At 45.6% G+C, this 13,078-nt stretch overlaps 1 protein-coding gene across 1 annotated transcript; it reads left to right on the forward strand.

The window, feature by feature from the left end:
- The first annotated feature begins 12,337 nt into the window (after positions 1-12,337).
- On the forward strand, positions 12,338-12,790 carry LOC142013518 (late histone H2A.2.2-like). The gene has a single exon (XM_074995046.1). The coding sequence runs from the start codon at positions 12,338-12,340 to the stop codon at positions 12,788-12,790; it is 453 nt and encodes a 150-aa protein (XP_074851147.1).
- Positions 12,791-13,078: the final 288 nt, after the last annotated feature.

The following is a 13,078-nucleotide window of genomic DNA, read 5'->3' on the forward strand; positions in this document are numbered from 1 at the left end:
ATCTGATGAAGAAGGAAGCTTTATTTCAAGTCAAAAAGTTAAGGGACATTTGAGGTTCTGTAGCAAATGAATAAGGAACAAGAGCTGCTGTTTTACAGAGGGCTCCTTTTAATGCCATGGTAGATACAAATGATGCAATTCAGATGTCAGAGCAAAGGGGCCTGAAACTTCCTCTTAAATGTTACAACAGAGAAATGTTCCCTTTTGACTGAGGATTTGTCCCTCTCTCTTGCTTCCTCAGTTTTCTTTTAATGAAAGCAGGGAAGTCACGCATCATTAATTAGAGAGAAAAGTCCACCAGCAGGTTCACAATCATAAAACTATGATCAGGACACCCACTGCTGTCTCCCTTACTGTGCCCTTCTGTGTTCCCTCACCATGTCCTATTCACAGTGGTTGTCCTTGTCAGTGAGGACACAGGGTTCAGAGGTGTATCTGTTTGAGTTCGTTTCCCACCCGGGTGAGACAGCACCTTGTTTCCTCTGCCAGCTGAGCACTTGCTTTGGCTGGCCGCCCTGCTAGCCACAGTTCCCTGCCACCTGGTCACTCCTTCCACTTGTTCCCTCACCAGCTATCAGTCACCTTCTGCCACCTGCCTCTTTGCTGTGACCTCTGCCTATCAGCCTCATAGTGATTTTCAGCTTTTTTTCAAGCTGGGCAGAAACACTGCTCCATCTCCAGTGAGTTCAGCTCTCATTTGAGCTGATGCTAATGGAGCCTCTTTAGCTTCATCTTTGAACACCAGGAGGAACAGGTTGCTGTTCCCAACCAATGGGAGCTGCAGGAGGCAGAATCCCAGTCTGTACCATATCCTGCAACTCCCATTGGCCAGGAATGGTAATATGGACAACAGAAGCTGCAAGCAGCTGTACCTTCAGGTAAATAAAGTGCTGTTGGCCTGTCAAGGGCTGACTTGAGAACCATGTCTGGCTCATTCTTCACCCCTGTCTTCCAATATGCAAACAAACTTTGTAATAGCCAGAGCTCCTGAAACAATGGGCTGGAGATGCAGAGAGATTCCAGAGAGTTTGGATGAGACGTGGGACTCCAAGCAGGCATAGTCCTGTGACGTACAGGTAGGGTGACCACATTGCCCCACAGCAAATATGGGACACTGGCCTCCAGGGCTGCTGTTCCATGTCAGGGCTTCTCAGTGGTAGGGGTGGATGTCCCACAGTGAGGCAGCAGGGATGGGGGCACCACAGCCTCTTGATGAGGAGAAGTGGAGGATGGGGGCTCCACAACCTCCCAGCAGGGGGTCACCAGTGAATGAAGAGGCAACCCCTTGACAGAGCTCACCAGCAGTGGGGACTGCCCCTGTGAGGTGCCAGGGAATGGGGCAGCCACCCAGCAGAGGAGCTACCTGGCAGCAGTGATGCCACCTCTAAAGAGCGAATACCAGGGAACAGGAGCCCCACAAAATATGGGACAATTTGCCCATTTCCTTAAAAACGTCGGAACACCTATGAAACAGCTTAAATAAAAGACTGTCCCGGGACAGATGGTCACCCTAGGTACAGGGGGGCAGGAGATCAGACCAGATGACCTATGGATCTTTTAAGCCCAGATATTTCATGATTTTGTGTCACCCTCAAACTCTGCTGACACACACAACTTTTTTTTTTTTGAAACCCAAACCACACACAATGGAGATTGCATGTCTGACGTGCAGGTTTCCTGTGTGCCTTACACCGTTGTGAAATGAACTAAGTGTCACATGATGTGGATTGCACATAGGTTTTAAAATTTGAATTGCTAATGTAAAGCAATTTATTCTCAATTGCACTGCCAGGGTGGTACAAACAAGCCTTCACGTGAATGAGGGCTTGCTTTCCTTATGGCTTGGGTCAGTTGGGAGCAATCTGTCCAGAGTATGCAGAGTTGATGAGAGAGAATCATCTGTCAGTTTACCATGGAAAAGATATCATGGTAAGCAGACCTAACTATGTGAACTCCAGCCATATAATTCACATGCCTGAATGTTCGTAACTTAGGTCAACAGCTCACAGTAACATAGACAAAACCTCAGAATCAAGTCCTAACGTGGAGTTTCTATCTTATTCCCAGTAAACTGAAAAAAAAATTATAAACATTAACATTTATATTAGTTCACAAAAGAAACCAATAGTGTGTTTAATGGAAGGAAGATATTGTCTAAAATACTGAGCTTTCATAATCTAAGTTATTTGTAACACAGAGAATGAAAAATTATAGGTGTGCTGTATATCAAAAATGGCGAGTCCTAACGTGTTGTGAAGGTCTTGCAGATCGCCAGCTTTTCTTGCTATTTGCAAATGCTCATCATAAACGCTGGGAAGATGCTCCTGGGTGAATCTGGAAAATCAATATGTTTTCTTGCCCTGATATGAACAGGAACAGTATGATGCATGGATCTACAGTTCCTTCTTTGGCGAAGTCTGGGTTTGTAACTACCTAAATGTAATTCATTGAAGTTATTTACTAAATATTTGAGGAAGTTAGTCTGTTTGTGTTGGTCTGTTTGTTCAAAAACTCCTCATACAGTAAGAAGGAAGAGCCCAAATTCGGTGTACTTAAGCAAGATCGGGGTTTCGGTGTACCAGGAAAATGTGATGTGCCTGGGATGAGATTGCTTTTCGTAAAACCATGTGGACAAGAGTCACCAGCTACAAGGGGTTGGCTGGGGGATGCTCCCCCCAGGACTGCCTCAGCCTCAAGCCACCCAAATCCCAGGTGCCCATTAGGGAGGATGGGGAAAGGCTGAAGCTCCCCCTAATTTCTGTGGGAACATTGCTGTCTGTTCCCCTTCATCAGGGAGTGAAGGGAAGCTGCACAATTTGCTGCATTCCTTACTTTGGCCCAGAGGTGCAGGGGGCAGCAGAACCTGGACCTGTCCCAGCTAGGGGACATGCACCTCTCCCCTGTCTGTGCCTACTGGGCTACGTCTACACGTGAAGCCAACATCGAAATAGCTTATTTCGATGTAGCAACATCAAAATAGGCTATTTCGATGAATAACGTCTACACGTCCTCCAGGGCTGGCAACGTCGATGTTCAACTTCGAAGTTGCGCAGCACCACATCGAAATAGGCGCTGCGAGGGTACGTCTACACGCCAAAGTAGCACACATCGAAATAAGGGTGCCAGGCACAGCTGCAAAAAGGGTCACAGGGCGGACTCAACAGCAAGCCGCTCCCTTAAAGGGCCCCTCCCAGACACAGTTGCACTAAACAACACAAGATCCACAGAGCCGACAACTGGTTGCAGACCCTGTGCATGCAGCATGGATCCCCAGCTGCCTCAGCAGCAGCCAGAAGCCCTGGGCTAAGGGCTGCTGCCCACGGTGACCACAGAGCCCCGCAGGGGCTGGAGAAAGAGCATCTCTCAACCCCCCAGCTGATGGCCGCCATGGAGGACCCGGCAATTTCGACGTTGCGGGACGCGGATCGTCTACACGGTCCCTACTTCGACGTTGAACGTCAAAGTAGGGTGCTATTCCGATCCCCTCATGAGGTTAGCGACTTCGACGTCTCACCGCCTAACGTCGAAGTTAGTGCCGCTACTTCGAAGTAGCGTGCACGTGTAGACACTGCTCTGGAGCTGCAGCAGCCATGGAGAGGCACTTCTCATCTGGCTGCATCTGCTGTGGGGAGGACTTAACTGCATGCCCTAAAGGGACTGAAGTTTAACATTTCTTCAAAACTATTATTGCGTGCTGTTGCAGCCTTCCTCATCTGTTTTTAACATTTTCTTCTCTGCCTGCGTAATGTTGTCTGTCTGTGGTAGGGAAGGACAGGACAGGGAAACAAATATAACTCTTTTGTGGATATGCTTTTCAGGTCCTCCATGAAAAGCTTGGAAAATCTCTTAGTGTTATCTTTTAGTTCAGTGTGGTCAGAGCTACACAAACCAGCTCACAAGTTCTCTGGAGTCACCTAAGTGGATAGTCAGACACTTGAACAGGTTGCTTCTGCAGGGTGTGGAATCCCTCTCTTTGGAGTTTGAGAAGCTTAGATAAACACATGTCAAGAATGATATGGGTAGAAAAGTTTTATTGAAATGAATGTTTGAAACAAAGTTAAGGCATATTTGAGTTTACAATAAACGGCAAAGTGGATCGGGGGTGGGAGTCAAGGGGGGATTAAGGGGAAAACAAGAAGCATAACATGCATTAAAAACAATAAGTGTAACCCTCCTTGTCCTGGGTGAAGGAGAGTGGGTATTTCAAACTCAGTCATTAAATGTCCTGGGGGGTGCCACCCATAAAGCAAAGAGTGCTAGTCTCTAGCAAAGTTCATGGATTGTGCCCCATGATGCATTGGGTCCTCTTTGGTCTGGTGGTCTTCCTGCAACAGTAAAAGCATAGTCCATCGGAAAAGGAAGCAGATGGTTTCCTCTGGCACCTGTGGAGAGAAGCAAAGCCTGGGGGCAGAGAGAAGAAGTGGGCAATGCCCTGGCTGCATCCTCCTTGGTGGGTGACCATGCATGAGTCTTTAATAGCAGAGTCCATAGTCCTTCAGGGAAGGCAGTGGGAGCATTCCCTGAATGTATTCCTTGGCAATAGTCTCTGTGGCTCATCGGTATCCCTCATTGGTAGTCTCATCCAGCATCTGTAGGGGGAGGCAGTGTGTAGGGGAGAAAGCAGGTGACGTATCTGACCATGTCCCTCTTTGGTGGGCAATCCTGCTTGTCTTATGTAGTCTATGTCAGGAAAGGGAAAAGTCCTGGGTGTGTCTGGGATAGGTAGGTCGTATGGTGGGTCTAATATGGCAGGGTGAGAGGTCTGTGATGTTAGAAGAGTTGGGCAGCTCCTCAGCTGGGTCTCTGGTGGGCAGTGTCTGTCACTTCTGTTACTGGTGGTGGCCTGTGACATGCTCTATCTAGATGTCCTGTGACCACCTGATGGTGTTGGAGACAGGTATAGTGCTGACCAATGCAGCAGACTTCCAGCACTGCTTCATTACTGGAGTCCCATGTGCACTCACAAGCTTTGTGTAGATCTGGAACTCCCTGGGATTCACCAGGTTCCTGATGCCACCATCCACATGAAGGGAGATGCACTTCCTGGCAGTGAAACGGAGGTCCATCCATTTGGCGGCCCATCTGGCAATGTCCAACATCTGCTGAAGGTCCTCCATGATGTTGGTGAGCAGGACCAAGTACAGCAGCAGGTCATTCCCACAGACCCTTCTCAACCTATCACTGATCCACATAGGCCAAGACATCGACCGTCTTGCTCTGGAGATTGAGCCTGTTTGGGTTTTGCAAGATGGTATGCAGGAGTGGTTCCATGGCCAGGTGAACATTGTAGGGCTGAGGGGGCAGGCCTGCTTCAGACTGCAGTGGATATGGATGGCGGCCGTCTCTCCATGGCTACGTCTACACATGCACGCTACATCGAAATAGTCTATTTCGATGAATAATGTCTACACATCCTCCAGGGCTGGCAACATCGACGTTCAACTTCGACGTTGGGCAGCACCACATCGAAATAGGCGCTGCGAGGGAACGTCTACATGCCAAAGTAGCACACATCGAAATAAGGGTGCCAGGAACAGCTGCAGAAAGGGTCACAGGGTGGACTCAACAGCAAGTCGCTCCCTTAAAGGGCCCCTCCCAGACACAGTTGCACTAAACACCACAAGATCCACAGAGCCGACAACTGGTTGCAGACCCTGTGCATGCAGCATGGATCCCCAGCTGCCTCAGCAGCAGCCAGAAGCCCTGGGCTAAGGGCTGCTGCACACGGTGACCATAGAGCCCCGCAGGGGCTGGAGAGAGAGCGTCTCTCAACACCTCAGCTGATGGCCGCCATGGCGGACCCCACTATTTCGATCTTGCGGGACGCGGATCGTCTACACGTGCCCTACTTCGACGTTCAACTTCGAAGTAGGGCGCTATTCCCATCCCCTCATGGGGTTAGTGACTTCGATGTCTCACCGCCTAACGTCAATTTCAACTTCTAAATAGCGCCCAGCACGTGTAGCTATGACGGGCACTATTTCGAAGTTGGCGCCGCTACTTCAAAGTAGCGTGCACGTGTAGATGCAGCCCATCAGTGAGATTGAAAGAGAAGGGGATGTGCTCAGTATGGAAAAGAGAAGAGAGAGGGGACATGATAACAAATCTCCCCTAACTTTTCAAGGTCAGTAATTCAAAGCATAATCGCTCTTACCACGTTTCAGCAGTTTTACTGGCTGAACTTCTTTGATATAGGATCCCTCCCTCAGTCCAGTCTCACTTCTTTTGTTCTTCAGTTGGTGGAGGTGCCTTGGGTAGAGTGAAAGAGAGGAATCATTTAATGGCATCTGCTTTCCCTAATCTTAGTTATTTCCCTTCTTGAATCATCTCTAGCTGAGGCACATTTGACAGAAAATGTTTGTGGATGGGAACACCAAAATTTTTCTTTGTCAATAAGTATATTTTCATCCACACTCTCTTTTCTACCAAAGAACAGCCACTTAAGCAGGTGATGATCTATTTGAGGCCTAAGCTTATTTTTTGTCTCCAGGTCAGTGGTCTATGACTGCCTACCAGACTTTGAATGTGTCTTTTAAATCACAGAATCATACATGATTAGGATTGGAAGAGATCTTGGGAGGCTATCTATTTCAGCTCCCTTCTCGACGCAGGATCAACGCTAACTAAATCATTCCAGCCAGGACATTGTCAAGCCTTTAAGGATGGAAATTCTATCATGTCTCTTTCCAGTGTTACACCTCCACCTTCCTTAATACTCTAGAGTAGAATCTTATAATTTTATGCACAATGTTACCACAAACATTTTACCAGAATAATAATGGTCAGCGGATTATGAGTTTTCAAATTATATCACACAAAGCCAATGTAGCGAACACTGGAGTAGAGGCTGTCAGAGTCACCCAGGCCAATAAGGAGTTCTGTCCCTCCTGAGAGTTTACTCAGCTTGCTTACCACTCTGAGTCTCCCCTGCTTTCAGTGGAATTCTGGCCCACAACTTTCCTCGCTGTTCCAGAGACTCGCTACTGGCAGTTTGCCATGCTCTTTGTGGAGTTCTGGTGCATAGCTATTATCAAGCTGTTGAGGACTTGCGGTGGTCCTAGCAGAACCTGAATCAGAGCTTCTCCAGCTTTGGCTCAGTTTCCTTCACCTATAGCAGTGAAGTGTTGTCAACCCCTAACACATGAAACCAGACCCCTTGCCAATCTGAGTTGGCCCTGCTTCCAGCACAGTTGTCTCCACAACTATCATCAACTGTGACACTGTCTCTCTGCACTCCACAGCTTTTGTATCAGAGTACCATCCATCTGTGACTCAGTTTCTGACCCACAGCTTTAGTTGGTATGCAAGAGTCATATTCAACACTCAGTTTTCCTGGTGATGGTTAACTGAATCTCTATGGCAGACCAGTACCACGATCCTCAGCCTCAACCCTTACACAAATTACAGCAGGTAACACCTGAAGGAAAAAACAAAGCACTTCCCACTTAAGCCCAGAACAACCTTTCACACACTTCCTCAAACTACAGAAAGAATGCTGGGATCCACCATATCCACAGGTGGTAGTCTGCCAATTCCCAGTCATGGGAGTGATTTGTCAATCCTCTTCTGCACAGGCTGCCTGTGTTTGTCATGGTTAGCAAACTTCAGCTACTGCAGCTCTGCTTTCTGGCCCAGACACCTGGCCTCCAGTTCTATCTAGATTAACACATGATTTACACACCATTTGCTATTTTAATGGAGGCCAAGTACTGCTAAAATAGATTTAGTAACAGAGAGAAAGCCATGCTAGTCTATATACTATCAAAACAAAAAAGCAGTCAAGCAGCGCTTTAAAGACTAACAAAATAATTTATTAGGTGAGCTTTCGTGGGACAGACCCACTTCTTCAGACCATAGCCGTACCAGAACAGGTTCAACATTTGAGGCACAGAGAACCAAAAATAGTAATCAAGGTTGACAAATCAGAAAAATATTTTCAAGGTGAGCAAATCAGAGAGTAGAGGGGAAGGAGGGGGCGGAGGAAGTCAAGAATTAGATAAAGCCACGTATGCATAAGAGCCCCTATAATGACCTCGAAAATTCCCATCCTGGTTCAAACCATGTGTTAATGTGTCGAATTTGAATATAAAAGAGAATTCAGCAGCCTCTCTTTCCAAAGTGTTGTGAAAATTCCTCTTCAGTAAGATGCAAACTTTCAGGTCATTAACAGAATGGCCACTCCATTAAAATGTTGGCTGACTGGTTTGTGGATCAGGAGTGTTTTTATGTCTGTTTTGTGCCCTTTAACTCTTTGTCTAAGAGAGTTTGAAGTCTGTCCAATATATGACGCATCTGGGCATTGTTGGCATATATGATGTTAGATGAGGAACATGAGAATGTGCCCATGATTCTGTGACTAATCTGGTTAGGTCCAGTGAGGATATCCCCAGAATAGATATGTGGACACAGCTGGCAGTGACCTTTGTTGCAAGGAAAAGTCCCAGGACTGGTGTTCCTGACGTACAGACTGTGATTGTTGGTGAGAATCCTCATAAGGCTGGGAGGTTGTCTGTTGGAGAGAACAGGCCTGTCACCTCAGGCCTTCTGGAGTGTGACATCTTGATTAAGGATAGGTTGTAGGTCTTTAATAATGCATTGCAGTGGTTTGAGTTGGGGGCTGTAGGTAATGACCATTAGCATTCTGTTCTTGTCCCCTATTATCCCTCCTCTACTTAAGATATATTGATGACATCTTTATGATTTGGACTCATGGTATAGAGACTCTAGAAGAATTCCATAGAGACTTTAACAATCTGCACCCCACCATCAATTTATGCCTCAATTACTCCACACAAAAAATACATTTCCTGGGCACTACAGGGCAAACCAACAGGGCCAGACGAATACCCAGAGACCAGCTACTCCAAGATAGGCCCAAAAAAGCCAAGAACAGAACACCACTGGTCATTACCTACAGCCCCCAACTCAAACCACTGCAACGCATTATTAAAGACCTACAACCTATCCTTAATCAGGACGCCACACTCCAGAAGACCCTAGATGACAGGTCTGTTTTCTCCTACAGACAACCTCCCAACCTTATGAGGATTCTCACCAACAGACACAGTCTATACCACAGGCACACTAGTCCTGGGACTTTTTCTTGCAACAAAGGTCGCTGCCAGCTGTGTCCACGTATCTATTCTGGGGATACCCTCACTGGATCTAACCAGGTTTGTCACAGAATCACAGGCACATTCTCATGTTCCTCAACTAATATCATATATGCCATCATGTGCCAACAATGCTCAGATGCTTTGTATATTGAACAGACTTCAAACTCTCTTAGACAAAGAGTTAATGGGCACAAAACATACATAAAACACTCCTGATCCACAAACTGGTCAGCCAACATTTTAATGGAGTGGGCCATTCTGTTAATGACTTAAGAGTTTGCATCTTACTGAAGAGGAATTTTCATACTACTTTGGAAAGAAAAGCTGCTGAACTCTCTTTTATATTCAAATTTGACACATTAACACATGGTTTGAACCAGGATGGAAATTTTCTGGGTCATTATAGGGGCTCTTTTGTATACTTGGCTTAATCTAATTCTTGACTCCCCTGCCCTCCGCCTCCCACTCTCTGATTTGCTCACCTTGATATTTTTTTTTCTGATTTGTCAACCTTGATTACTATTTTTGGTTATTTGTGCCTTAAATATTGAGTCTGTTCTGGTATGGCTATGGTCTGAAGAAGTGGGTCTGTCCCACGAAAGCTCACCTAATAAATTATTTTGTTAAAGTGCTACTTTACTGCTTTTTTGTTTTAAAATAGCTTTAGGTGGTTCTCAAGCAGAAAGGCAAGGAACAGCCTGTGAAAAGCTAGAGTTTTAATATTTTCTATTTGTTTATTTCAGGACAGAGACATAATAACAAAGGGAAGCGTACAGATCAGTAAGTGGCAGAAGAGGCAAAGAACCAGATGCTGAGCTTACCAAAAATCAGTGGGAGGAGTTTTGTGCCGAGTGAGGTCTCTCAGCAGCAGTTCAGAAGATGTTAGAGATAATAACCATGCTGCAATCATAGGCCATATAGCAGGATGTGCCCCTTCTCCAAGCCAGGGGTCAGAGAGAGAGATTCCTTTTTATTCAACAGGGCATGAAGGAACCCAACCAGATGGTTACCCAGATGACCTAGTGGAGGTGAAAAGTGGTGAAAAGTCCAGAGCTGTGGAGGTTGCAGTGAGAAAGGCAGCTAGGATCAGAGTTGCTGGATCAGAGTGGCAGTTACACAGAGGCACTCAGAGCATGCTTGTTATCTCAGAATAACTTTGCGGTCATCTAGACTATGCATGCTCTATTTTGAAATAACTTTGAAATAGCAGGTACATTATTTTGAACTCTTTAACCTTCATTCCACAAGGAATAGCACTTAGTTCAAAATAGACATCTATGTTTATCCAGGGAATAAGGGTTATTTTGAGTTAAAGGGCCTCCAGGCCCCCAGGGCACCCTGCTGTGGCCAGCTGATAGGAATAAGAGGATTTTGACATTTTCAGGGTCCTTTTGAAAAGGACCCCCGTGTAGATGAGCCGCACGCAAGCGAAACGTGACACTTTCTAAGTGCCACAGCCAGTGGCATGTCAATGAGGTGCTGAATATGCATTTCAGCGCCCCGTTAGCATTCTCCGATTTGACCATTAGTATGGCCATTTTGAAGTTTTGCCCAAGTGTAGATGTGGCCATTCATTTTTATCCACCCTGGTCTGTTTAATAATATTAAAGCGTTAAACCACATTGGTAATTTAGGAAATTAAAAAAAAATTACAAATGAATGTGTCTAGGAGTGGATGTGATGAGCATAAGAAGGTCCATACTATACTGAGTCAGACCAAAGGTTCATTTAGCTCAGTATCCTGTCTTCCAACAGTGGCCAATGTTAAGTGTTCCTGAGAGAGGGGACAAAACAGGCAATGATTAAGTCATCCATCTGGTTGCTTATTTCCAGGTTCTTGCAAACAGAGTGTAGGGCTAGCATCCCAGCCCATCCTGTCTAATACCCCTAGATCTATCTTCCCAGAAATTATCTAGTCCTTTTTTGAACTCTGTTATGGTCTTGGTTTTCACAGTGTCCTCTGGCAAGGAGCTGACTTCATGGTGTGTGAAAAATATACTTTCTTTTGTTTTAAACCCACTGCCTATTAATTTCATTTGGCGACCCTCTAGTCCTTTTGTTGAAATAAAAAAATCCTTTTTTATTTTTCCACTCATCATGATTTTATATATCTTCATCATATCCCTTAAGATGAAAAGTCACAGTATGATTAATCACTTCTTATATGGCAACCATTACACCTCTCACAGAGCTGAAAGGGGTTTGAGTATTGGCCTGCTAAATCCAGGGTTGTGAGCTCAGTCCTTGAGGGGCCCATTTAGGGATCTGGGGCAAATAGATTGAAAAAAAAAGGGATCATGCTTGGCTCTCCCAAGAGGGCAGAGGGCTGGACTTGATGACCTTCTGTTGAATATCCCTAATACCTTTTTTCCTTTCTAAGCCTTGGACAAATCCAATATATCTTTCATATCTATTATCTCTGCACACAGTGTTCAGGTTGTGGGTGTACTATGAATTTACAGAGTGCAATATGAGATCTTTTGTTTTAGTTATCCCTCTCCCAGTGATTCCCAACATTCTGTTGACTTTTTTGATTGCTGCTGAACATTGAGTGAATTTTTTTCAGAGAGTTATCCACAAGGACTCCAAGATCTTTTTCATAAGTGGTAACAGATAATTTAGCAATGCAATAATTGTATTGTATAGATGGGTTTGTGATGTCCAGGGTGCATTACTCTGCATTGATCAACATTGAGTTTTATCTGTCATTTGCTGCCCAGTAACCCAGTCTTGTGAGATATTTTGTAGCTCTTCACAGCCTGTTTTGGACATAAATATCTTAAGTAGTTGGTTAAAGCTTCAGTTAAAGGGAGAGTCAATGATATCATAAAGGATGACATGTTTCCACCTGCTTGGATAATAAAGAATCAAGCTTCCCATTGGCTCACTACCAACCAATCAGAAAGTAGGTTTTCACTTCTGCCAAGGTTATAAAAGGTCCTGAGCTCAGACAAGGTCAGTAGATAATCTGCCTGCTTTTCAAGAGTTGGCTTACCCAAGCTACACTTCACCAAGCCAGATAAGGAAGTGAGCAAAGGAGGCAAAACAAGGAAGGAAAGATCAGGTGAACATAGGCAAGTAAGTTTACAAAGCCAAACAAGACAAGGAAAGAAATATTTTGACAAACCAATCAAGAAAGGAAAGAAAACCAGGCAAGGCAAGCCAAGGAAGTAATAATTCAGACAAGCTACACAAGTGTTGCTAGAGGAGAAGTGTGCAACATGTCTGAGATGGAGTCTGAGGCTGAATCCGAGCACTCTGGTGAGACTTCAAACCCCAAGGTGGCTAAAGCCAAAGTCACCCGTTCTTCCCGGGCTGGGCTGCTGTTCTCTGTCAGTCGCATAGACAGGCTACTCCGCAGAGGGCAATTTGCAGACCGTGTTGGAGCTGGAGCTCCAGTCTATATGGCTGCGGTGCTTCAATACCTGACACACGAGATTATGGATATTGCTGGGGAAGTGGCTGCACGCAGCAAGAAGCGTCGGATTTCCCCACGGCACTTGCAGCTGGCCTTCCACAGCGATTCGGAGCTCAAGAAACTGCTGGGAGGCGTCACCATCTCCCAGGGTGGGGCCCTGCCCTTAAATCAGCCTGCGGCTTTACCTTCCAAGAAGAGGAATGGCAGGAGAGCCACCAAGACAAGAGTCGCCCCTGCCTCTGTGCCCGTTAAGTGAGAACAGAACAAAAGGGAGACTGCTGCCCCAGATTTGGGTGAAATGACAAAAACTTGATTGCAAGGCTCTCTTCAAATGCCCCAGTATGGTCTAATAAAAGCAGTTAAAATGCCCAATGTTGGTTTCTGAGTTCATTTCATCTTTTGCACTCCTCCAGTGGTAAGGTATCTTTCAGTTTTGGGGTGGATCAGGTAGTTGCATTGGCAAGGCAATATGAAAACACAGGAAGACAGAACTCAGTCATTTCATTAAGAAGTTTGTATCAAATTGTGATGGGTTGTGGTCACG

This window comes from Carettochelys insculpta, chromosome 1, assembly GCF_033958435.1.
Source record: "Carettochelys insculpta isolate YL-2023 chromosome 1, ASM3395843v1, whole genome shotgun sequence".
NCBI lineage: Eukaryota > Metazoa > Chordata > Testudines > Carettochelyidae > Carettochelys > Carettochelys insculpta.

Excerpts from the sequence above, each read along its gene's own strand:
- LOC142013518 (XM_074995046.1), top strand. The coding sequence starts at position 12,338 with ATGTCTGAGATGGAGTCTGAGGCTGAATCCGAGCACTCTGGTGAGACT.